Source organism: Miscanthus floridulus, chromosome 3, assembly GCF_019320115.1.
Source record: "Miscanthus floridulus cultivar M001 chromosome 3, ASM1932011v1, whole genome shotgun sequence".
Lineage (NCBI taxonomy): Eukaryota > Viridiplantae > Streptophyta > Magnoliopsida > Poales > Poaceae > Miscanthus > Miscanthus floridulus.
This window is the reverse complement of record NC_089582.1, coordinates 97,587,111-97,614,071: the sequence shown is the minus strand read 5'-3', so window position 1 is coordinate 97,614,071 and position 26,961 is coordinate 97,587,111. Positions and strand designations below refer to the sequence as shown.

The following is a 26,961-nucleotide window of genomic DNA, read 5'->3' as shown; positions in this document are numbered from 1 at the left end:
ATATAATATTTTTCTCTCACAATAAAACAGCACCAGTCGGCTTATCAGCCGCAGAAAAGCCGAACACCTGTTAAAAAACCACACTATCTCACGGTATCTCATTGTCTCACCAAACCAAACAAATCATAACCTTTAAAAGAAAAAACCAAACGAATCATGTGTAGCAGGCTTGCAGCACCTCTTCGTACACGTTTCCACAATTCCACTGCCTCCTGCCAGGCACCGCCTGGCCGGCCTAGGCAGCGTCCGATTTTAGACGGCTGCGGGCGGCGGCTGTGATCGATGCCCGCACAAGTCCCCGCCTCGACCCCAGCCTGGCTGCCTCATGGATCCTCCGCCCCCGCTTCGCGCGCCCACCACCCGCTCGACGTAATGCCGCGCCGCCCCGCCGCGGACCGCCTCGCGCACCTCCCCGCCGCGCTCGCAGGCTTCGTCCGTGCGCGCGCTGCGGGGTCTGCCTCCGCGTGGTGCCGGTTCTCTTACGGCAACGCGCTGGCCGCCTGTGCCGCCGCCTCCGCGCCGTTGGTCTTCGCGGAGCTGCTCTACTGCGCAGCCTGGAAGGATGGGCTCTCGCGGGACGCGTACATCTGCAGCACCATGGTGGACCTGCTCGCCAAGCACGGCCGCCTGGGCGATGCGCTGCGGGCGTTCGAGGACGGGGATCGCGGAAGCGCGGTCTGCTGGAACACGGTTATCTCCGGGGCGGCGCGCAACGGTGAACACGCGCTCGGAGTCGAGATGTTCCGCGACATGGTGAGGGGTTCCTCCTGCGAGCCCAACTCGTTTACGTATTCTGGGGCGCTCAGCGCGTGCGCGGCTGGTGCAGAGTTGGGGGTTGGCAGGGCGGTGCATAGGATGGTGCTCCGGCGTGATCCCGAGTACGATGTCTTCGTTGGGACATCCATCGTTAACATGTATGTGAAATGTGGTCAGATGGGGGCTGCCATGAATGAGTTCTGGAGGATGCCAATCCGGAATGTGGTTTCCTGGACAACTGTGATTGCTGGTTTCGTGCAAGAGGAGGACTCAGTAAGTGCAATGCTGCTGCTTACGGAAATGTCGCGGAGTGGTGTGGCAATCAACAAGTACACGGCTACGAGCATATTGCTCGCCTGCTCTCAGATGTCCATGATACGGGAGGCTAACCAGGTGCACGGCATGATTATGAAGACTGTGCTGTACTTGGATCATGTTGTCAAGGAGGCTTTGATTTCCACATATGCAAATGTTGGGGCTGTTCAGCTGTGTGAGAAGGTGTTTCAAGAAGTTGGCACAGTTAACAACAGAAGCATCTGGTCGGCTTTCATATCTGGGGTTAGCAGGCATAGCCTACAAAGATCAATTCAGCTGTTAAGGAGGATGTTATGTCAGGGCCTAAGACCGAATGACAAATGCTACACTTCTGTTTTCAGTTCTGTTGACTCATCTGAGCTTGGCAGACAGCTGCATTCATTGGTCATAAAAGATGGGTTTATTCATGCTGTTCTTGTGGCAAGTGCGCTCTCCACCATGTACTCCAGATGTAAGGATTTGAAGGATAGCTACAAGGTTTTTGAAGAGATGCAGGAACGGGATGAAGTGTCATGGACATCAATGGTTGCTGGTTTTGCAACACATGGTCATTCAGTTGAGGCATTCCAGGTGTTAAGGAATATGATTGTTGAAGGTTTTACACCAGATGATGTGTCGTTAAGTTCCATTCTTTCAGCCTGCAATATACCGGAGTGTTTGCTCAAAGGGAAGGAAGTTCATGGACATGTCCTTCGTGCCTATGGAGGAACCACGTCCATTAACCATTGCCTTGTTTCCATGTATTCTAAATGTAAAGATGTACAAACAGCTCGAAGACTTTTTGACGCAACTCCATGCAAAGACCAGATCATGCTATCTTCAATGATATCTGGATATGCTATTAATGGTTATAGTGAGGAGGCAATCTCATTGTTTCAGCTTATGTTGGCAGCTGGTTTTCATATAGATAGGTTTTTATGCTCATCTGTTATTAGCATCTGTGCTGACATGGCACCATTCTATGGTAAACTGTTACACGGGTATTCAGCCAAAGTAGGCATACTGTCTGATCTATCTGTGAGCAGTTCACTTGTGAAGTTATACTCCAAAAGTGGCAACCTGGATGATTCTCGTAAAGTTTTTGATGAAATAGATGTTCCAGATTTAGTTACATGGACAGCGATAGTTGATGGATATGCTCAGCATGGAAGCAGTCAGGATGCTTTGGCGTTGTTCGATTTGATGATTAGATGTGGGGTAAAACCAGACACTGTCATACTTGTGAGTGTTTTGTCTGCTTGTGGCCGAAATGGTTTGGTTGAAGAAGGGTTCAAACATTTTAATTCAATGAGAACTGTGTATGGGGTTGAGCCAGTGTTGCACCACTACTGCTGTATGGTTGATTTACTTGGTAGATCTGGGAGGCTTGTAGAGGCAAAAAGTTTTATTGAGAGTATGCCTGTGAAACCTGATTCAATGGTGTGGAGCACACTGCTTGCTGCTTGCAGAGTTCATGATGATGCTGTACTTGGACGTTTTGTAGAAAATAAGATCCGTGAAGAAAATTGTGATTCAGGTTGTTTTGCTGCTATGTCAAACATTCGAGCAAATTCTGGAGACTGGGAAGGTGTAATGGAAATAAGAAAATCAGTCAAGGATGTGAAGAAAGAACCTGGATGGAGTTTATTGGAAGAATAAATATGCTTCAATAGATATGTAAAAGAAGGGTGAATACTACACAGAACTTCGAAACATGTGCGATGCGTTGGCATAAATTGGCTATAGAAACTCACCAAAACATATTGCAGCGTAGGTAACTATATAAAAAAAAAGGACGTACCCAGTGCAGAGAGCTCCCGCTCTATGCGGGGTCTGGTGAAGGGTGTCAGTGGCAAGTCTTACCCTCGCCTGTGCAATGCGAGAAGACCGCGACTCGAACCCGGGACCTTCCGGTCACAGGCGGTAAGACTCTACCGCTTGCACCAGGCCCGCCCTTCAGCGTAGGTAACTATGTACTGAAGAAACTTCATATCTCTGAAAGATTTTTGAAAAACTTCTGTGATCTGCTTTCTAATTAGTGAATGTATTACAGATGTGTTCGGTTGAGGGACCAACTCATGTAGGATTGTTTGGTTGATCACTTTGTTATGGCCTTATGGGACCATTCCATGAATTTTTAGGTATATTTCCTGACTTTATACATATTTTGTTGTAACAGGTAATGATTTGGTCACATGACACCGTTTTTTTCAAATCCAGAGCAACTAGGTTTATACCATACAATTCCTCATACCTAACGCCCAACAATATATACTGTCTGACTTAAAACCTTAGCTATTATCTTAGAGAAACTAGAACAGTGCATCAGCTGGTCCTGGTTATATATAAGTGATATTAGTGATACTAGATAACACTGTTGAGCCTCTTCCGCTGTACTTTGCACTAGCAATTTTACTGAATCTTACGCATATTAAATAATTCTCAAGTCATTTCTCTCTACACGAAGAAGAATTGGCAGTTATCAAAAGTTCCCACTGATGATGGATCAGCTTTTGCAGAATTCGTTCTGTAATAATTTATTCACTGTTTCCCTAATATGGAATTTGCATATTTGACATGAGGTCACACTTCTAATTCTCAGTGAAATTATAAGGTATTCGTAATACTGAAAAGCTGAATATATATTTTTTACTGAGCTGTTCTCTCTGATAGATTTTTTGCTAATGTGGGTACAGTTCATGTGATATAAAGCTAACTGAAAATGTTTAGTGGGGATCTCTTCGTGTTATATATCTAACTATGTACAATATTTTTCAGTACAGCTGCTATTGGACATTCTATGGGGGGGGGGGGGGGGGGGGGTGCAATGGCGAGAATCACATGGCATGGCATATTAGTTTTCCAATCATCTGGTGAATCTATTCCTAAATCAGATGGCGAACATATTTCTTGTGGAATTCCACACATTGCTGGAACTGTATCCATCACTAGGTTTTATTCCAATACCTCCATTCGTGTCTATAGCCCGATGAACCAGGTACCTTTTAATTGGACAGTTAAGCTGTCCAAACTGTGTTCGGCAAAGCTTCAGACATAGTATTCCAGGGGCCATTCTCAGAAGCACCAATGTGGCGTCTGATGGCAAATGGCCATTCTCTGACAGAGCTAAAGACAGACCGTGGTTGAAGTTTATTGCTTTATTGCACGAAGTGCCATCTTGTATTCTTGTGACTGTTGGGCTTTTGCTAATACGCCCTCCTGCAGACTGTTGATTATGAATCAATTTCCTGAGCAAGAGGACCTTTCCAAAGCAAAATGGTAAGCTTGTATGGACTGCAAAGCAGATAACAGATTTTTTTCAACCATTATTTTGGTGATTTCCTGCTTCATGTTTGGTTCGTATTTCATTGTGCAAATCATTATTGTTTTGACTATCATACCATAAGCCATAACAGAACTCATGTCATTTTGTAGATTTTAGAAATATTTCTTTTTGTATACTTGAAAAAACTATAATCAGATGTAGTGATGCAGACACTGGCGGAGCCACCGCCCGGCCACCCTGGGTGGCCAGCCAGGCTCGCCGGCGAATTTAATGGAAAATTTCCTTTGTACAGAAGAATAGCACTGTAATTTATTAACTTTATTAGCTAAATACTTGTTGAATAATGAAGATTGCCCGGGCTTCTAAAAGCTTCTGCCTCCGCCACTGGATGCAGAGATGTATATGCTCTGTACGGACTGGATGCTCCCTGGCATGATATGGTCACCAGAACTCCAGAAGCCAGCTTGTATTGCTCAAACTTCGTTTCATCACACCCCAATGCAGCTTTCTTGTTCAAACTTCTTTTATTTTGCTCTAGCTCTGTTTCTTTTCTTTTCTTTTGCTAGTACTGCTTGTAATAGTCGTATTTGCTAGCCTAGAAAGATGATGGATACAAGATTTGAGACACAATCATCCTGCTTTAACATCATATTCATTGCCTTCTTATTTTCTCTCTCATCTCTCTTTCCTTTTCCCTTGAGGAACATGCTCCTCCAGCACGAATCAACTTTGCATGCCCTATCTCTTTGAACATGGTACGATTCATTTCAGAGAGATGTATAATTCGCGTGTCACTATAACCTTGGAATATTGTCTTTGGCTTTCGGAGAGATGTACATTTGCGTGTCACTATAAGCTGAGAATATCTTCTTGGATAAAAACAGAGTGCTGCAATGGAGAAGAGCCGTTCTCTTCCCAGTTCCCAGTTCCCAGCCATTTGTTTCGCTCTGCCACCACCCACCAGCCGGTTCTCCAATGTGTTCTTTTGTACCTACAATTAAGCCTTCAGATCAGCAAATCTAGACAAAAAGTCATACAATTTATATGCTGGCTCCGTTGTAAGTCTTTCTTGGCTTATCGTTTTTCGTCTAATCAATTACTCCATTTGTCCTAAAACATAAGACATGTACATATTTAAAAATTTAAGCTTTGTTATATTCGATCAACAATTAGTCTAATCATATAAAAAATGTGTAGTACAAAAGTGATTACAATAGATTTGTGTTTATAAACAATTTCCAAAGATCAAACTCTTGTTTTTATAAATTGTGCACTATATAAAAAATTAGTTAATTTTAAAGACCACACCAAATCAAATTGCGCCTTCTATTTTGAAGGCGGAGGGTTTTAAAGACGAAAAATAATTGTCATTCCTCATCCAACAATTGTTTCCCCTCGCCTTTCTTGCAACTGTTCTTTGTAAAGTAATATGTTGTTCTCCCGGCGTGTGAACGCGCAGCAGGGGCAGGCACCGAAAGGCTCCCCTGTCGCACTGTAGCCGCACCAAAGTCAGCCATGTTGTCACATCTGGTCACTGTAGCAGCATGGCAGTCTGACATGTCTGTGTACTAGGATTAGATGTGTAGAGTTGTATATATAGTTTTCTACTGCAACTCAGTAAAGTGAGTGAGTTCAGTTTTGCCATCTCCTCTGCAGAACTCCAGCCAACACTGGTGCTTGTGTTGTGTGTGCGCGCACGCTCTGTTCTCCCTCTCTTCTTCTACCTCTAGCTATAGTGTGTGGTCGGCAACGCCGGGGAGCGGTCGGCTCACCCGTGCTGGAGATCCAGGGGCCAACAAGTGGTTTCGAAGCCGTATAAGCGACGTCGCCAGACTAACCGCTGGCGATGACGGACAATTTGGAGATGGACGACAGCAGCGGCGCTGCTGTGGCTGCCCAGCCACGATAGGAGGTCGTCGTGCGCACGGTACGAGAGGTCAGTGGCACCAGTTGGCCAACGCTGACTCGCACCAACTATGGCGAGTGGGAGGTGACCATGAAGGTTAAGCTCAGAGCCCGACGACTCTGGAATGCCATTGACAAGGGCACCGACAACGAAGAAGACGACATGTCAGCGTTGGAGGCTATCCTCGCTGCTATGCCAGTGGAGTACAGGGAGCCGTTTGGGGCGAAGAACTCTGCTAAGTTGGCGTGGGAGGCCATTGCAGCGATGCGCGTCAGCTCCGACCGCGCAAAGAAGTCGATGGCCCAGCTGCTGAAGTAGGAGTACGCCACCCTCAAGTTCAAGGATGGTGAGTCGGTGGGGGACTTCTCCCTCCGCCTGTAGTCGCTCATCATCAAGCTGAGGAGCCATGGTGTCACCATCAACGAAGAAGAGGCTGTCTCCAAGTACCTCCACTCTGTGCCGGTGAAGTACATCCAGATCACTCTCTCCATAGAGACAATGTTGGACTTGTCCACCCTCACCATTGAAGATGTGATAGGCCGTCTACGGGCGGTGGACGAGCGCATGGAGCAGGCCACAACAACGACAGACAGCGGCAAGCTGCTGCTGATAGAGGAGGAGTGGGTTGCCCGAATGAAGAAGTCCAGGGAAGCCTCCTCCAGCCATGGTGGCGATGGCAAGCGCCGCGACAAGGCTTCTTCGTAGAAGAAGGTCGACCCCAACGCCTGCTGGCACTGCGGAAAGAAGGGCCATTGGGCAAATGAGTGCCCAAATCGCAAGCAGGAGAAGAAGACTGAGGCTCATTTAGTGTAGGCTGATGAGGATGATGAGGCCACTCTCCTAATGGCGACGTCGCACGGAGTCGAGCTGTCTGACAGCTGCCTAAGCGGGAAGCAGCAGAGGCTACCGTTCCCAAAGGTGGCCAAGTATCGCATGACGGACGCTCTCGAGCTAGTCCACGACAATCTCTACGGGCCAATCACACCAGCCACAAACGGTGGTCGACGATACTTCCTCCTACTTGTGGATGATTGCAGTCGCTATATGTGGCTGCAACTCCTGACGAGCAAGGACGAGGCGGCGGAGGCGATCAAGAAGTTCAAGGCACGCACAGAGGTGGAGAGCAGCAAGAAGCTACGCGTGTTGCGGACTGATCGCAGCGGTGAATTCACTTTGGTGGAGTTCGTTGCGTACTGCGCGGATCAGGGTGTGGTGTGACACCACACCGCGCCGTACTCGCCATAGTAGAATGGCGTGGTGGAGTGGCGGAACCAGACGGTGGTCGGCATGGCTTATCCATGATGAAGGCCAAGAGCATGCCGGCAAGGTTCTAGAGTGAGGTGGTGACCGCGACGGTGTTCATCCCAAACCATGCGCCCACCAAGGCTCTGAAGGGCAAGACGTCGTTCGAAGCTTGGTGTGGGCGCAAGCCGAGCGTGTCCTTCCTCCGGACATTCGGCTGCATCGGCCACATTAGGAAGACAAAGCCAGTCCTCACCAAGCTGGAGCACAGGAGCACATTGATGGTGCTCCTGGACTACAAGGAAGGTACCAAGGTGTACCGGCTCTACTGTAACACCTCTGGTGTTTTGACCTAATACTAAAATTTGACATGTCATCATGTGCATTGCAAAGCATTCATATATTTTAAAGTTTTGAATGTATTCACTAAATAAGGTTTATTTCGTAATGTTGTTATTTCATGTGATGTGTTTCAAAAACCCTAAATAAAGATCATGACCACAAGGGTCAAATTTCATGTGATCATGTGAGGCCATGTGTCATTTGACTCAAATAACCCTAATGGGCCATGTTACTGGTCAAAAATCAAAATTTAAGAAAAAGGAAGACAAATCAAATTTGAATTCAAATTCAATTTATAAAAGTCCTTTATGCCCCTTTTGGCTAATTCAAAATCCATGTGGAATTTGGGGTTGAGGCAAAAGGCAAAGTTGGAGATTATTTTATGTGGATCAACTTTGGTATTCAAAGTTTTTCAAGTTTACATATAAAATTTGGAGTAATTCTGAAATGATTCAAATGCTCAAATGCACCCCAAATTCAAATTTCAAAATGGAGGCAGAATTTGAAAATATTTCTAGAAGCAAAGTTGTAGAGTTTGAAAAATTGAACAACTTTCATTTTTGGAGATTTTCAACTTCTTTAGAAAATTTGGGAGTAATTTGAAAAATAGACTCAGTGGCAGTTCTGTAAATAATTCAAAAATTAAGATTTACATCACCGCTTGCCATCGGCGCCACGTCTCTGCCGCCGCCGAGCATTTTGCGCCGCTTCCTCGCGCCCTGGCACGTCTTCATCGCCATAGCGTCTTCGTCGTGTGCTGTCGAAGCCAGACGAGCTTCTCCCAGCTATAAATAGTCGTACCGTCGTCGTCCCTCTCTTCTTTTCCCGCCTCTGCTCGCCGATGACGACCTCGCTGCGCTCGCAAAATTCACCGCCGTCGTAGCATCTTGAGTCAGTAGCATCCGCTAGTAGCTCCGCCTCGTCTTCCTGCTCCTCCCAAGCCTGATTGTGTCGCCCCTGGAAGTCCAACGCCGCCACGCGACTTCGTCTTCTTCGGAGCCGACCGGAGCTCCGCCATCCTCGGTCTTGCGTGGTCCCGTCGATCCGGTACATCTCCGCCTTCACCGAGTCTACCTACGTGATCACGGTGAGCTCCTAAATGTGAAGACCGTTTCGCTTTAGTCCCTACTGCAGCGTCACCGTGGCTACGCCGTTCACCATCGTGCCCAGTCCGCCATGCCCGGCATGGAGGTGTCTCCAGTGCACCTTTTTCCTTTCTGATAGCTGAGATTGGTTCTGGGGAAATAGTAGATCATTTTGGTGAGGCCTGTTTCGCCGGAGCGTCACCGTCGGCGCATTTTGCGGCCGGTCAGTGAGGGCAGCGCCGTCGTGACAAGTTTGGGTCACTGACGGGTGGGGTCAGCCTGTCAGTGCGAGTGAGGAAGAAGAAAAGTGATGATTTTTATTTTCTGAATTTGTGAATAGTGCTAAAACTTTGGGAATTTGTAGGAAATTCATGATAGCTCTAAAAATTTTGAAATTTTGTGTGTAGCTTCTGTACATGTTCTAGTATGATTTAAAAATTTGAAACTTGAAATTTGAATAAAGTTTTAATGCTCAAATATTCAGTCCATTAATTGAAAAATACAATTTCCATGATTTTTGTAGGTCACTGTATAATTCCAAAAATAATGAAATTTGTTTTGGTACACTAATTTGTCATGAGGAAGCTTACATAAAATTTTCAGGTCATTTGGAACAAGTTCATTTTTGGGCTTAATTCCAAATTAATTCAAAAATAAATAAAGACAAACCCTAAGTGTTTGATTAGTGTTGGATCTTGTTTTGGTCATGTTTTGTGACTAGTAGGGTTTCAAGATCCATTTGGTCAAGTCACATGTGTGGTTCTTGATGGTAAGATTGCAAGTTGGTTTTGTTGGCTTGCAACTGTACCGTGAAATAAAATCGTTTGCGGGGTGTTTTTACATTTTATGTACCATGAAAGCATCATGTTTACATTATCATCATGTTGAAGCATATATTATTATTTCGTGTAGAATCCAAGAGTGAAACAATTCTAGTTGAGCAAGTTCTAGAAGAATCCCCGGTTGTCACGGGATTCGATAATTGTGGTACTGATCCGGAACCTAAGATCGTCAATGAAGGCAAGCCCCGGTTTATGCATTAAGCCATTACCTTGTTTACTTTGAAAAGTTTATCACCTATGTTATTTATTGCATTAAGTTGTTTAATTCAAATGTTACCTACTTGATGCATTACCTACCTTGATAATTGTGTACCATCCTTGAAGATGTTTTCATTTACAAAGGCGTAGTATGCTTAGTATGCTTTATGGTAGGCTTTCAAAGTAAAAGTTTCGATACAATCAAAGATGGCATACTGGCCAAAGAAAGAAAGAATGTAGAATGAACTAGAGACTAGTCGGATGACTTATCTTGAATGTTGGGTAATGTTGCCGGCTATGTCGCTTAAAGGCCACTCATTGTGGATCTTCTGAACGAGACACTTTGTAGTACTGGTCACATACTCTAGTAAGCCTACTTCGGCTAATTCGATACTAAGACGAATGCCCACGCACTGAGAGTGGAGAGATATCGGGAGTAGCGTGTACCCTCGTGGCTGGAATGTGGCTAGATTTGAGGTGTGTTGTGCTCTAGGGTGGCATGGAGACGGCTTAGTATAGGAGGATCCAGTAGCGAGGTTGATATATGCAAGATTAAGTTCTACATATGTCGTGTGATAAGGAATCTCCAGCTGGGACTTGAATCAATTTGAATTGCCGGTGCTCCACGGATATGGAGACTCGATTCATTACAGAAGCAATGCAGGACTGGTGAATTACTAAAATATGAGAAAAATAGTGGAATGAGAAGGAATGGAATATGGGAAATGTATATTTAGTTGAGATAATGAACTAAAAGGACTTAGGGGTAAAATTTGAGAATAGGATAAATATAGTAAGCTTTTGGCAAAGGACTTTGAATTTTGCTACATCCTTACCTTGTCCCAAACCCCTGCATCCCTAAAGTCTTACACCCGTTATGTCGGGTTAGTCTTGTTGAGTACCTTTGTACTCAGGGTTTGTTAACCCTTGTTGCAGGTGAGTCGCATGCGCAGGCTTGTTTTGGTCCCTGCTGCATGTCCGTGTTTGAAGTCAATGACGATGAGGAGTGATGAATGGCCTTTGGACAAGGCACTAGTTTGTATGATAAATAAAGTAAATATAATATTATCCCGCTACTATAGTTGTATGACACTTATGGTATTGTAAGTTTGAAAACAACTGGTTTGTAAACTATGTTATCTTAAGACTTTTGCTATCTTTTACTCTGATGTATATATTTGAATAAACTATTGTAATCTACAATGACTGTGATTGGATCTTGTTTGAAAAGAGAATCGTGGATGATTCGGGTTTCCCGAGGACACCCGACAGACCTGTTGAGTTGTTGGGAACTCGTGAACGCTATCCGAGGTCTATCAAGACAACGATAGGTGCACATGGGCCCGATTCCTTAGAAGGTTCTGCCATAGCTCGTATCAGAGCGGTTCCCATCTAAGATCATTGTAGGTTACTTTGGAAAACCTTCAAATTGATTTGGATAAAAGAAAGTAAATTTGATATTTTAAAGTTCAAATTTCTTTCTTCTTACCTTTGATCTAGCCTCAATCCTGTCTTATTTGAAATTTTGTGGTGGATAATATGATTAGGTTGTCCTATGTAGTAAAAATCTAGTACTTATGATTATATAAATCTTTTGTACCTAGATTCGTAAGATCGATTCATGCATTATGCTTGAGCACATTGCATAATAATTCCCCTTAATAGTGGTTGGGTAAGTAATGTCAATAAGCCTGGGCAAAATACCCGATATCCATTACCCGTACCTGAATTATCTGAATCCGGACCCAAATTACCCAAACCCGAGGTACCCGATCCCAAATTCGGATAGCGATTTTGATTACCCGAAATTAGTTTGGGTAATTCAGGTAATATCCCCTGGTACCCAAACTACCCGAACTACCTAAAGATTTGTTTTGTCTTTGTATTCATCATGTGTTGTTAGCTGAACCATTTAACTTATCACTTTATTAGAATATAATTCTCTCTATTTGAATGAGTGACTGTAATATATTATTCTCTACAAATTGCTATTGAAATTCTATATAAATTGCTGCTGAAATTATGTATAGATCGCTACTGAAATTTAGTGTAGTTTGTTGTTTTCTGTAAATTTGGGTATATCGGGTATTACCCGAACCCGAACCCGAACCCAAATTATCGGGTACCTGAATTTGCGGGTAGTGTTTTTTCGGGGGTAATATCGGGTAGCAATTTTTATTACCCGAATTTTGAATTACCCGAATTACCCGACCCGAAAAAATCGGGTAACCCAAACGCCCAGGCTTAAATGTCAATCCCATTCTTGCTAACCTCCATTATCCTCAAGCTATTCTTATAGTCCTACCTTAAATCCTATAGGCTATGGCAAAGACCAAGAAAACTGCACGCAAGTCCACCGGACCTCATGGAGTCCCTCGTCATCAGTTGGCACCAAGAAACCACGAGCTTGGTGAAGGTAGTGCCAAGACCCTAGGAGATGAAGGATCTTCAAGCAACCCCGCCAACGTCGAGAACCTTAACAAGGAGCTCAACACTCTTCGTCGAGCTCATGCCAAAGATCAAGAAGAGCTAGCAGAAATGCAAAGGGGTATCACCATGACCATGGAGCTGTGGAATGAAGCCTAGACACGAGAGGATGCAGCCAATGAACGCGTCCATGAGTTGGAGTTCTACGTAGAAGACCTAGAGATGGACAATGCCATTCTTCATGAGAATGTCCACATGCTGTATGCTCAACTTCATCCTCCTCTTGGGGATGGTGAAGTTACAGATGAAGAAATGATTGTAGCTCCAGGAGAAGTCGAGAATGAAGAAGAGGAGGAGGATCCTGAGGAGTTGGTGTACTTCTTAGATGAAGATGAGGTTTCGTCCGATATAGGCACGGATGCCGAAGACTGAGAGCGTGGAGTAGAAGTAGTTCCTTTACTGCTTTCCTAGAAAACTAGGGTTGTCTTGTGGGATACAAGACATGTAATATAAATAAGGACCCTTTGTAGCATGAAACCTTTTAAATGCTTTCAATAAAGAATAATGTAAGTAAATGTGTTTCTCTAATAGATGCCTCGTCCTATCACCCGAACTGGTGCTGGTGGCTCGCACAACGATGATGAGTGCCCAAATCCTCCACCAATGCCCTCGACTATGGCAGATGCCATAGCCGCACTCATCAACGCAACGGCAGAGAATGCTAGGCTGTTAAGGGAGTTGGCGCAGAACCAGCAGGCACCATACCCTAATCATAGCCGTCGTAATGGAAATGACGAGTCAACTTATGTGGATTTTACTGACACACGTCCATCGGTGTTATCTAAGGTAGAAGAACCTTTAGAAGCAGACGATTGGCTTAGGACAATAGAGCAAAAGTTCGAGCTGATTTACTGTACCGAGGTTCAGAAACCTAGGTTTGCGGCACATCAACTCCGAGGAGCTGCTGGTGCCTGGTGGGCAAATTTGGTGGCAGTACAGCCCGCTGGTCACCAAATCAACTGGAGGGAGTTCAAGGATGCCTTTAGGGCACACTATATTCCAGACGGTGTGATGACCATGAAGTTAGAAGAGTTCTTGGCTCTTAAGCAAGGGGAACACCCAGTGATGCATTATGTTGGGCATTTCAACCACCTGTCGCAGTATGCTATTGAGTATGTGAATACTGACAGGAAGAAAAAGAATCATTTTCTTAGAGACCTGAACATTAAACTTCAGACCATGATGGCAACTTGTGGTAACGCAACTTACCACGAGACAATCAACATTGTTATCGCTTCAGAGGAGAATTACCGCCGACACAAGGAGACGAAGAAGAAGAAAATATTTGCTTCCGGATCGTCGAGTGGAAAGCATCAGAAGATCATATACCATCCTCAGAATCATGGCCATGCACCATTCCGCCCACAACAAGGCCAAAGCAGGCAGCAGATCTTTATTCGCCTTGCAACTAATACACCTTATACTCATCAAGCACCGCAACAGCAGAACAATACAAATAATGCAAACCGCAATGCTACTCCCCAGAATCACAATTTTCCATGCTATAATTGTGGTAAACCCAGACATTTTCCCAAGAATGTCCATATCCTAGGAAGAATAATCCTAATGCACCCAAAGCCCCTGTTAATCAAGCTCAGAATCAGTACAAGGGCAATGCTCAGAACAATCAGAAGGGTCAGGCTGAGAAGAAAACTAGAAGGGTCTTCTATACTCAAGTGGAATCTATTCCTGAAGGAGAACCAGTTATGATGGGTATGTTTCCCATTGCTAAGCATCCTGCAATTACCTTATTTGATTCTAGTGCATCCCATACATTCATCAATCGTACATTTGTTGTGAAGCATGGGATAGCTATTGGGGAAACAAAAGAACCCTATCATATACAGTCGCCTGGGGGACGAATCTGTACAAGGGAGGTAGTTCAGCATGTACCTATTGATTTGGGAGGTTATGAGTTCCCTACCAATATGCTGATATTAAAGGATCAAGATATAGATGTGATCCTTGGTATGAACTGGTTAACTCAACACGGGGCTATCATAGATGTCCTGCGTAGAACCATAAGGGTAAATGCACCTGGCAGCAAAACCCAACTTCTCATCCAACTTCCCTTTCCTAAGAGTACAATGGAAATAGTCTGTGCAACTATTGTTGAAGGAGTCGAGAAAATTTCAGTGGTATGTGAGTTTATGGATGTCTTTCTCGATGATCTGCCTGGTCTGCCACCAGACCGAGACGTAGAGTTCAGAATTGATCTAAAACCAAGGACAGCACTAGTGTCCAGAAGAGCATATAGGATGCCACCCAAGGAACTAGCAGAATTAAAAATGCAACTACAAGAGTTGTTAGACAAGGGTTTCATTCAACCCAGTTTATCACCTTGGGGATGCCCTGCTATCTTCGTGAAGAAGAAGGACCAAACCTTGAGGTTATGTGTTGACTATCGGCCATTAAATGAAGTCAACATCAAGAACAAATACCCCTTACCCTGAATTGATTTGCTTTTTGATCAACTTGCGGGAGCTAAGGTATTTTTGAAGATAGACCTAAGATCAGGCTATCACCAGATTAAGATCAGATGTGAAGATGTGCCGAAGACAGCATTTACTACTCGATATGGTCTATATGAGTATTTAGTCGTGTCTTTTGGGTTGACCAATGCCCTGGCTCATTTCATGTACCTGATGAACTCAGTTTTCATGCCTGAGTTGAATAAGTTTGTCGTGGTGTTTATTGATGACATTCTTATCTACTCTAAGAGCAAGGAGGAACATGCGGAACATCTCTGTATTGTTCTACAAAGATTAAGAGATCACCAACTATATGCCAAATTCAGCAAATGTGCATTTTGGTTGGAGGAAGTACAATTTCTGGGTCATGTACTATCTGCTAAAGGTATAGCTGTTGATCCGAGTAAGGTAGAAGAAGTCCTTAATTGGAAAGCACCTACAACTGTTCATCAAGTTCATAGTTTCCTAGGGTTGGCAGGGTATTACTGTCGGTTTATCCCTGACTTCTCCAGAATTGCGAAGCCAATTACTGAACTATTGAAAAATCAAACTAAGTTTGTATGGTCGACAGAATGTGAGGAGGCCTTTCAAACATTGAAGAAGTTGCTGACAACTGCACCAGTATTAGCACAACCGGATATCAAGAGGCCATTTGATATCTATTGTGATGCATCTGGAATTGGTATTGGCTGTGTTCTTATGCAAGAAGGCAGAGTCATAGCATACGCTTCCAGACAACTCAAGAAGCATGAGGAACATTATCCCACCCATGATCTTGAATTAGCTGCTGTTGTCCATTCACTCAAGATTTGGCGATATTATTTATTGGGAATCTATGTCATATCTATACGGATCACAAAAGTTTGAAATACATCTTCACTCAGTCAGAGTTGAATATGAGGCAAAGAAGATGGTTAGAACTTATCAAAGATTATGATTTAGAAGTGCATTATCATCCGGGCAAGGCTAATGTGGTTGCCGATGCCCTGAGTCACAAGAGTCATTGTCATTGCCTAATTGTAGAACCTATGCAACAAACATTGTGTCAAGAGATGGAGCATCTGAATTTACAAATCATAGAACAAGGTTCCCTGTCCAATATTGTAGTTGAGTCCACTATCAAAGATCAGATCATTGCTGCTCAACAGAAAAGTAAGGGCATAGCCCATATTAAGGATAAAGTCAGATCTAGAAAACCAACATGTTTCAAGATTGATGAATCAGATGTCGTATGGTTTAAGGATAGATTGGTAGTACCCAAAAATCCAGAGCTGTGAAAGCAGATTCTTGATGAAGCTCATTCTACAAGATACTCCATTCATCCGGGTAGCAACAAAATGTATCATGATCTGAGAAAGAGATATTGGTGGACCAAAATAAAAATAGAAATAGCTCAATATGTAGCCAAGTGTGATGTTTGTCAGAGAGTCAAAGCGGTTCATATGAAGACTGCAGGTCCATTACATTCGTTGCTAGTTCCATCTTAGAAGTGGAAAGATATTTGTATGGACTTCATCGTGGGATTGCCTAGGACATCTGCAGGCTACAATTCAATATGGGTTATTGTTGATCGTCTAACCAAGATAGCTCATTTCCTACCAGTCAGAGATAAATATCGAGCGGAGCAGTATGCAAAGCTTTATCTTGATAGAATCTTTAGTCTGCATGGGGCACCCAAGACCATTGTCTCTAACAGAGGGTCATTGTTCATATCTAAGTTTTGGAAAAGTCTACATGAGTCTTTAAGAACTAAACTTATCCGTAGTTCTTCTTATCATCCGCAAACAGATGGCCAGACTGAAAGGGTAAATCAAATTCTTGAAGATATGTTAAGAGCATGTGTTCTTTCTTTCGGTGCTAAATGGGATGAATGCCTTCCCTTAGTTGAATTCTCGTATAACAATAGCCATCAAGAGGGCATTAAAATGGCACCATTCGAGGCACTATATGGCCGTAGGTGCCAAACACCTTTAAATTGGTCAGAAACTAGAGAACGTTGGTTCTTTGGACCGGATGTGGTCAAGGAAGCTGAAGAGAAAGTTAAACTCATACAAGCCAATATGAAGGTAGCTCAATCCCGATATCAAAGCTATGCTGATAAGAGGAGACGACCGCTAGAATTCAAAGTGAGAGATTATGTCTACCTCAAGGTCTCACCAATGAAAGGAGTTCATCGTTTTGGGATTCGAGAAAAGTTGGCACCCCGTTATGTCGGTCCTTTTTAGATCCAACAACGATGTGAACCAGTCGCCTATCGCGTCAAGCTACCAGATCACATGTCAGCGGTGCATGATATCTTTTATGTATCTCAGTTAAAGAAATGTCTTCAAGTACCTGACCAGGAGATTGACTTTGGTGATGTAGAACTAGAACCTGATTTGACTTATGCCAAGTACCCCATTAGAGTCTTAGATCAGAAAGATCGAGTCACTCGGAGACGTACGATCAAGTTCTACAAAGTACAATGGAATCAACACACTAAAGATGAAGCTACTTGGGAGTCCGAGGATTACTTAGAAGAGAACTTTCCTGACTTCTTCGCTTCTATCTAGTTGCAATACCTTGTCTATATTGTAACTTGTCTCTTTTGTCAACGGAATGGAAAACCCCCTCACTCACCTTTTGAATAAAGTTATGATGTGTTAGCTTGACACATTTCCTTTTCCATTACTTAGCCTTAAGTTTTAAATCTCGAGACAAGATTTCTTTAAGGGGAAGGGTTGTAACACCTCTAGTGTTTTGACCTAATACTAAAATTTGACATGTCATCATGTGCATTGCAAAGCATTCATATAGTATAAAGTTTTGAATGCATTCACTAAATAAGGTTTATTTTGTAATGTTGTTATTTCATGTGATGTGTTTCAAAAACCCTAAATAAAGATCATGACCACAAGGGTCAAATTTCATGTGATCATGTGAGGCCATGTGTCATTTGACTCAAATAACCCTAATGGGCCATGTTACTGGTCAAAAATCAAAATTTAAGTAAAAGAAAGACAAATCAAATTTGAATTCAAATTCAATTTATAAAAGTCATTTTTGCCCCTTTTGGCTAATTCAAAATCCATGTGGAATTTGGGGTTGAGGCAAAAGGCAAAGTTGGAGATTATTTTATGTGGATCAACTTTGGTATTCAAAGTTTTTCAAGTTTACATATAAAATTTGGAGTAATTTTGAAATGATTCAAATGCTCAAATGCACCCCAAATTCAAATTTCAAAATGGAGGTAGAATTTGAAAATATTTCTAGAAGCAAAGTTGTAGAGTTTGAAAAATTGAACAACTTTCATTTTTGGAGATTTTCAACTTCTTTAGAAAATTTGGGAGTAATTTGAAAAATATACTCAGTGGCAGTTCTGTAAATAATTCAAAAATTAAGATTTACATCACCGCTTGCCGCCGGCGCCACGTCTCTGCCGCCGCTGAGCGTTTTACGCCGCTTCCTCGCACCCTGGCACGTCTTCATCGCCGTGGCATCTTTGTCGTGTGCTGTCGAAGCTAGACGAGCTTCTCCGGCTATAAATAGCCGTACCGTCGTCGTCCCTCTCTTCTTTTCTTGCCTCTGCTCGTCGACGACGACCTCGCTGCGCTCGCAAAATTTGCCGCCGTCGTAGCATCTTGAGTCAATAGCATCCGCCAGTAGCTCCGCCTCGTCTTCCTGCTCCTCCCAAGCCTGGTCGTGTCGCCCCTGGAAGTCCAGCGCCACCACGCGACTTCGTCTTCTTCAGAGCCGGTCGGAGCTCCGCCATCCTCGGTCTCACGTGGTCCTGTCGATCCGGTACATCTCCGCCTTCACCGAGTCTACCTACGTGATCACGGTGAGCTCCTGAATGTGAAGACCATTTCGCTTTAGTCCCTACTACAGTGTCACCGTGGCTACACCGTTCACCGTCGTGCCCAGTCCGCCATGCCCGGCGTGGAGGTGTCTCCAGTGCACCTTTTTCCTTTCTAATAGCTGAGATTGGTTCGGCGGAAATAGTAGATCATTTTGGTGAGGCCTGTTTCGCCGGAGCGTCATCGTCAGCGCATTTTGCAACCGGTCAGTGAGGGCAGCGCCGTCGTGACAAGTTTGGGTCACTAACTGGTGGGGTCAGCCTGTCAGTGCGAGTGAGGAAGAAGAACAGTGATGATTTTTATTTTCTGAATTTGTGAATAGTGCTAAAACTTTGGGAATTTGTAGGAAATTCATGATAGCTCCAAAAATTCTGAAATTTTGTGTGTAGCTTCTATACATGTTCTAGTATGATTTAAAAATTTGAAATTTGAAATTTGAATAAATTTTTAATGCTCAAATATTCAGTCCATTAATTGAAAAATACAATTTCCATGATTTTTGTAAGTCACTGTATAATTCCAAAAATTATGAAATTTGTTTTGTTACACTAATTTGTCATGAGGAAGCTTACATAAAATTTTTAGGTCATTTGGAACAAGTTCATTTTTGGGCTTAATTCCAAATTAATTTAAAAATAAATAAAGGCAAACCCTAAGTGTTTGATTAGTGTTGGATCTTGTTTTGGTCATGTTTTGTGACTAGTAGGGTTTCAAGATCCATTTGGTCAAGTCACATGTGTGGTTCTTGATGGTAGGATTGCAAGTTGGTTTTGTTGGCTTGCACTGTACCGTGAAATAAAATCGTTTGCGGGGTGTTTTTACATTTCATGTACCATGAAAGCATCATGTTTATATTATCATCATGTTGAAGCATATGTTATTATTTCATGTAGAATCCGAGAGTGAAACGATTCTAGTTGAGCAAGTTCTGGAAGAATCCCCGGTTGTTACGGGATTCGATAATTGTGGTACTGATCCGGAACCTGAGATCGTCAACGAAGGCAAGCCCCGGTTTATGCATTAAGCCATTACCTTGTTTACTTTGAAAAGTTTATCACCTATGTTATTTATTGCATTAAGTTGTTTAATTCAAATGTTACCTACTTGATGCATTACCTACCTTGATAATTGTGTACCATCCTTGAAGATGTTTTCATTTACAAAGGCGTAGTATGCTTAGTATGATTTATGGTAGGCTTTCAAAGTAAAAGTTTCGATACAATCAAAGATGGCATACTGGCCAAAGAAAGAAAGAATGTAGAATGAACTAGAGACTAGTTGGGTGACTTATCTTGAATGTTGGGTAATGTTGCCGGCTATATCGCTTAAAGGCCACTCATTGTGGATCTTCTGAACGAGACACTTTGTAGTACTGGTCACATACTCTAGTAAGCCTACTTTGGCTAATCCGATACTTAGACGAATGCCCACGCACTGGGAGTGGAGAGATGGCGGGAGTAGCGTGTACCCTCGTGGCTGGAATGTGGCTGGATTTGAGGTGTGCTGTGCTCTCGGGTGGCGTGGAGACGGCTTAGTATAGGAGGATCCGGTAGCGAGGTTGATATATGCAAGATTAAGTTCTACATATGTCGTGTGATAAGGAATCCCCAGCTGGGACTTGAATCAATTCGAATTGCCGGTGCTCCGCGGATATGGAGACTCGATTCATTACAGAAGCAATGCAGGACTGGTGAATTACTAAAATATGAGAAAAAGAGTGGAATGAGAAGGAATGGAATATGGGAAATGTATATTTAGTTGAGATAATGAACTAAAAGGACTTAGGGGTAAAATTTGAGAATAGGATAAATATAGTAAGCTTTTGGCAAAGGACTTTGAATTTTGCTACATCCTTACCTTGTCCCAAACCCCTGCATCCCTAAAGTCTTACACCCATTATGTCGGGTTAGTCTTGTTGAGTACCTTTGTACTCAGGGTTTGTTAACCCTTGTTGCAGGTGAGTCGCATGCATAGGCTTGTTTTGGTCCCTGCTGCATGTCCGTGTTTGAAGTCAATGATGATGAGGAGTGATGAATGGCCTTTGGACAAGGCACTAGTTTGTATGATAAATAAAGTAAATGTAATATTATCCTACTACTATGGTTGTATGACACTTATGGTTTTGTAAGTTTGAAAACAACTGGTTTATAAACTATGTTATCTTAAGACTTTAGCTATCTTTTACTCTGATGTATATATTTGAATAAACTGTTGTAATCTGCAATGACTATGATTGGCATCCTGTTTGAAAAGAGAATCATGGATGATTCGGGTTTCCCGAGGACACCCGACAGACCTATTGAGTTGTTGGGAACTCGTGAACGCTATCCGAGGTCTATCAAGACAACGATAGGTGCACGTGGGCCCGATTCCTTAGAAGGTTCTGCCACATCTACAACCCACGCGGAGGCAAGGTGGTTGTCTCGCGCGACGTCGTGTTTGACGAGAAGGCAGCCTAGGACTGGGACAGTCCGGGCACGGGGGAAGCTGGCAGCTTCACCAGCACCTTCATCGTTGAGCACTTGGTCATCCACGGTGGTGGAGATGCTAGAGAAGAGGTGCCGACCACTCTAGCAACAGAGCTGAGCACTCCTGGGGCAGTGCCGAGCACTCCAAGAGGGGTGCCGAGCACTCTAGGAGTGGTGCCGAGTGGTCCTACCGTGGTGTCGACCACTTTAGGACGAGTGTCAAACGCTCCCGTAGAGGAGCCAAGAGGTCTTGCAGTGGTGCCAACCACTCAAACACTGGTGCCGAGCACTCCGGGAGGTGTGCCGACCACTCTAAGAGTGGCGACAAGCAGTCCAGGAGTAGTGCCGAGCACTGCAGCCGGGGTGCCGAGCACCCCAGGTGCTATGTCGACCACTCCGATGGAACAAGGGACTCCATCGACGCCGATCGAGTTTGCCTCACCTCCAAGCGACATCACAGAGTTCGTGGATGCTTTCCACGACAGTGAGGAGGTGCGGTGTCGGTGTTTTGGACCGGCGAGCCCTCAACCAACTAGTGAATTTGTACTGCGTGTTCCTAATCCCGGATGGTGATGCAAAGAGACACAAGGTTTATACTAGTTCAGGCAATATGTGCCCTACGTCCAGTCTAAGAGAGCGATCTTGTATTCCTTGCACCGAGGTGCTTGTAGTAGGGGGTTACAAGCAGGGCGAGAGAGGGAACTAGCCCCAGGTCTCTGCGTGGAACGGCGTGGGTTGCTTGAGATATTGATCTCTTGCGGTGAGGAAGCAAATGTGTGCGTGCGTGTTCGTCTATCTTGTATGTCCTCATCTGTCTGTGCCTGTCCAGAAATGGCCCCAGTCTCTCCCTTTTATAGTTGAAGGGGGACATGGGTGATACATGGGGTTGCTATGTAGCATCGTGCGAACAGAGGCGGCATGTCCGAGCCCTGTAGCTTCTCGTTGTGGCGGCATGGTCAACAGAGCGGTCTTTGTCCTTGATGTACTAGAGCGATGTGCTGGTCACGCCCGATCCTATGCAACGTGGGGGCTCCAATGATAGCTTGACACAGGGCACGGCAGACGACGTGCCGGTCGCTGTGTGTTGACAGTATAAAAAGCCGAGGCTCAGTTGGTGCCGAGGCCGAGCCATCGTGGGGGGCTCAGCGGGCGCGAATCCCAAGGCTACCGAGACCCTGAAGTGGATTGCCAAGGCCCGGAGGGAGCAGTTGGTCCTACACACTAATTCTGAGGCTATAGTGACCCGGACTTGACTCCCCACGCCATGTTGTTCCTGGAGTAGGGGTTAGGTAGCACAGTGCAGTGCGGATGTTAGTTGTGGGCACAGTACCGAGTACAGCGGCCAGTAACCCCTGCCCCGTCCCATCCCAGATGACATGGTGTTGATGCGACTTCCTATCTCATCGGCCACTCCATTGTGTCGAGCCGTCATCCGGTTGACGTCGTGGGAGTGGTTGGTCATGTTTAATTGGACGTGACGTTCTATCAGGGAGATCGATCGAGGTGGAGGCGATGGGGCTGTCGTCGAGCCGGCCTCGAGCGAGACGGAGAATCGGTTCCCCGTCCAAGGCATTACCTACGGGGCCTCGAGCGAGACGAAGAATCGGTACCCCGTCCGAGGCCTTTCGTGTGAGGCCTCGAGCAAGGTAGAGAATCGGTTACTCGTCCAAGGCCTTACGTGTGAGGCCTCGAGCGAGACGGAGAATCAGTACCCCATCCGAGGCCTTTTGTGCGAGGCCTCGAGCGAGACAAAGAATCGGTGCTCCGTCCGAGGCCTTTCGTGCGAGGCAGAGAATCGGTTGCCTCGGACAAGGTGGGGGTTAGCCAGTAGTTGTCTCTTGGCTTTGATTTTGATAGGATCTAAGCGATTTTTCGGTTTTTGCTTAGGGGACCCCTTTTTATGGTACCCGACAGTAGCCCCCAAGCCTCAGGGAGGGTGTGAGCGCTCTCCCTGAGGTTTTGATGAGACTTGGCTCGCGGCAGCTCCTGACGGGATGGCGTTTTGTACTCGAGGCCTCGGTGGGTGCGCGTGAGCGCATCCACCGGGTGTAGCCCCCGAGGCCGTAAAGAAGTGGATTTATTCCTCTAGGGACTTCTCATGTCGTGCGAGGGGTTTTATTGCGTTTATCGAGCCCATGAGGGCGAGTTTGGGTCGCTGGGTCTCGGCTTGGTTGTAGGAAGAGCCCCTGAGCCTCTGCGCGGAGCAAGAGGGCGATCAAGAGTTTCCCTATCTTTTTTGTGCGGCCCTCATGCATCCTTTTCGTTCGGAAGGAGGGGTAGAGTATGCCAGGCTACCCTCGGTGGGCGCGAGCAGTGACACCTCCGGTGAGCTGTTATCGGGTAAGTCCGTGTGAAGGCCCATGCCCCATTCGATAGGGGTTGGCTGGCGGTCCAGAGACACACTCCAAAAGTACTAGAGAGCTTCTCTAGTTGGTCCTAGGGCCGTTCGATTGGCCCTGGGGGCTCAATGCCTCCCTACGGTGGGATCCCATTCGAAGACCTCCCTGCAGGTCTCGGACATGACTTAGGGCATCCCGAGCGATCGCTTGCATGGGCCTCGGCCATGTATGAGCTCGCCCATAGTTGTCCCTGACTCTGTTGTCCTGGGGCGGCTGTCGAGACCCTCGGGGGCCCAGCCTTCGAACCCCTGGACCATAACGGGCTTGATGCCCTTTATCGTGTTTTGCCGAGCCTCCGAGTGTGAGCTTGGGTTGCTGGTATTCGACCTGGTTGCAAGAAGAGCCCCCGAGCCTCCGCACGGAGCGAGAGGGCGATCAGGAGTCTCCCTATCTTTTTTGTGCGACCCTCGCGCATCCTTTTCGTTCGGAAGGAGGGTTTGTTTGCCGAGCCCTCGAGTGCGAGCCTGGGTCGCTGGGTATCGGCCGGGTTGCAGGGAGAGCCCCCGAGCCTCTACACAAAGCGAGAGGGCGATCAGGAGTTTCCCTATCTTTTTGTGCGGCCCTCGCGCATCCTTTTTGTTCGAAAGGAGGGGTTGTTTGCCAAGCCCTCGAGTGCGAGCCTAGGTTGCTGGGTCTCGGCTCGGTTGCAGGAAGAGCCCCCGAGCCTCTGCACGGAGCGAGAGGGCGATCAGGAGTTTCCCTATCTTTTTGTGCGACCCTCGTGCATCCTTTTCGTTCAGAAGGAGGGGTTGTTTGCTGAGCCCTCAAGTGCGAGCCTAGGTCGCTGGGTCTCGGCTCGGTTGCAGGAAGAGCCCCTGAGCCTCTGCACGTAGCGAGAGGGCGATTAGGAGTTTTCCTATCTTTTTGTGTGACCCTCGCGCATCCTTTTCATTCGGAAGGAGGGGTGGAATATGCCAGGCTACCCTCAGTGGGCGCGAGTGATGACACTTCCGGTGAGCTGTTATCGGGTAAGTCTGAGTAGAGGCCCATGCCCCATTCGATAGGGGTCGGCTAGCGGTCCAGAGACGCAATCCAAAAGTACCAGAGGGCTTCTCTAGTGGGTCCCAGGGCCGTTCGATGGGCCCTAGGCACTCGATGCCTCCCTACGGTGGGATCCCATTTGGAGACATCCCTGCTGGTCTCGGACACGACTTAGGGCATCCCGAGCGATCGCTTGCTCGGGCCTCAGCCATGTACGGGCTCGCCCATAGTTGTCCCTGACTCTGTTGTCCTGGGGCGGCTGTCGAGACCCTCAGGGGCCCAGCCTTCGAACCCCTGGACTGTAACGGGCTCGGTGCCCAGTTCCTTCGTCTGAAAGGAATCGAGTGGGGGATATTCCCCTCCCATCGGCTGACAACGTAGGTGCGCCTTTTGAGGCAGTTTCTCAGGGAGATGAAATGGTGCCTGCCGTTGCTGCGGTCAGATGCGATGCGATGTCAGCGGATGGGACATAACTGTGCGTGCAATTAATAAGGAAAAGGTGGGCGCGTGGTCAGTTAAATCGGATCTGGATTAATTGTGCCAGATTTGAGGGAAGCTTCCCCAATTTCATCGCCCGTCCGTTTTGCCCCCTTCCCTCGTAAATACATGATGAGCCTCGCCCCTTTCCTCCTTGCCTGCATTCGCCCTTTCTGTCCTCGAGTCGTTGCTAAGAACAGAGAGCGCTGGGGAGAAGAAGGGAGAAGGGGGAGAGAGAGAGAGAGCTCGCCTTACCACCGTAGCCGCATTCTCCACCGCACTCATGGCCAGCGACGCTACTGTCATTCAGGCGGACCCCTGGGGTTTGTCCGATGTGTCCGTGGAGACGCTGTAGTTGCTTGTCGACGACGGCCTCCTCCACCCGATTACCGACCCCAACAGACCAGAGTGGATTGCTCTGGGAGGTGAGCCGGAGCCGAGGCCACATGATGGTTACATCGTGAGCTTCGTGTCCTTCCACGAGCGTGGTCTCGGCCTGCCGGTGGACCGGTTCCTGTGGGCGCTCCCGCACTACTATGGCGTGGAGCTCCACAACTTCAACCCCAACTCCATCGCGTAGGCGGCCATCTTCGTCGCCGTCTACGAGAGGTATTTGGGCATTGCCCCCCACTGGGAGCTGTGGCTCCACCTCTTTCGAGCGGGGTTCACCACCAAGCCGACGGGCATGATGGGCATGCGGAAGGCGATGAGGGTCGGCGGCTACACTCTCCAAGTGCACCAAGACCGGCAGCACCTTTACATCATGGCCCAGCTCGCGTCGTCCAATCGCTGCTAGTACAACAGCTGGTTCTACCTCCGCAACGATGACGACGGACTTCCCTCCTACACCGGGTGGGTCATGGAGAGCCAACCGAAGAAGTGGAGGTACAGCGTCCCGCTGGCCGACCAGCCCAAGCTGGAGCCGCTCCTAGAGGGGTTGGAGAGGCTGTGCAGCCGCGGCCTTACGACGTCTGTGGTCGTGGTGGCCTTCCACCACCGGAGGGTCCTGCCGCTGATGGCTCGGCGGCGGTGCCTGTTCGACATGTCACCGGATGAGCCGATTGAGGGCATCCGGATGTCCACCGTCACCCTCTCCGACGAGGAGATTCTACATTGGCTGAGAGAGATGGTGGAGGGGTAGCTGAGGAGCGGTGGTCTGACTCCGTTCATGATGCGCCCATCATGGGGGTACCTCTCTTTGGTAAGCCACGCGCCGCTGCGGCCCTCGAGGCCTCCTCGCTCCTTGCGTTTTCCTGTTCCCTTATTTGTATTTATCGTCCCTGCATGGGATGAGAGACGTGCGAGCCTCCCCACCGCCCGTTCCCAAGGACGCAGAGCGACGGGCGATGAACTGAGCGCACGCCGAGGCATAGAAGAAGCGGAAGGACGTCGAGGAGGCAAAGCGCAAGAGGAAGATCCTTGAGCGCGAGGAGCTGGAGAAACGCCGCCGGCAGTAGAGACAGGATGGTCTCCCAGTGGAGGCGTCTCCATCGCCGTCACTGTCAACGGACTCTTCGGGCAACGATGATGAGAGCGAGGTGGGGCGAGGTCCCCTGGACCATCTCCCTGACATCAGGGGGACGGCGCTCGGGGCGTCGGTGAGCGGCCCGGTGTTCCCAGGAGGAGGAGGGGAGGGCGCCTCGGAGCTAGTGATCGCCCGCCCCGAGGCCGAGGCCGACACGCCTGAGGCACGTGCGTTAGGGAAGCGCGTCATCAGCCCGGTGGGCTCGACGGCTGAGGTGAAGCTGGCGGTAGTGGGGGCAATGCAACTACCCCTGCAGAGGGTCGAGGGGGCGCCGGAGTCTGGCGAGGGCTGGCCGACACTGACGGACGCAGAGGCCATGCCGACGCAGTGCCGAAGCGGTCGTGTCCCCATTCGAGGTGAGTGTTT

The 26,961-nt window shown here is 46.8% G+C and overlaps 1 protein-coding gene and 1 long non-coding RNA gene across 3 annotated transcripts in view; one reads left to right on the top strand and one right to left on the bottom strand.

Moving 5' to 3' along the window:
• The first annotated feature begins 297 nt into the window (after positions 1 to 297).
• On the top strand, positions 298 to 3,850 carry LOC136546220 (pentatricopeptide repeat-containing protein At1g74600, chloroplastic-like). 2 transcript variants are annotated; one of them, XM_066538184.1, is made up of 3 exons: positions 298 to 3,015; positions 3,104 to 3,191; positions 3,829 to 3,850. In XM_066538184.1, exon 1 carries the CDS (start codon positions 373 to 375, stop codon positions 2,707 to 2,709), a length of 2,337 nt encoding a protein of 778 aa, XP_066394281.1. In that variant the 5' UTR covers positions 298 to 372; the 3' UTR covers positions 2,710 to 3,015; positions 3,104 to 3,191; positions 3,829 to 3,850. The 2 variants fall into 2 exon arrangements, with proteins under 2 accessions (XP_066394281.1, XP_066394280.1); XM_066538183.1 differs by lacking the exon at positions 3,829 to 3,850 and having other exon boundaries at positions 3,104 to 3,820.
• A 35-nt stretch (positions 3,851 to 3,885) lies between these two features.
• LOC136546219 (uncharacterized) overlaps positions 3,886 to 26,961 on the bottom strand; it is a 35,018-nt gene continuing 11,942 nt past the window's right edge. Inside the window, exon 3 of the long non-coding RNA XR_010781305.1 lies at positions 3,886 to 5,327. This is a non-coding gene — a long non-coding RNA (uncharacterized lncRNA). The remainder of the gene's footprint in view (positions 5,328 to 26,961) is intronic.

Bases quoted from the DNA above. Each gene is read 5' to 3' on its own strand.
- LOC136546220 (XM_066538184.1), top strand. From the start codon at position 373: ATGCCGCGCCGCCCCGCCGCGGACCGCCTCGCGCACCTCCCCGCCGCG.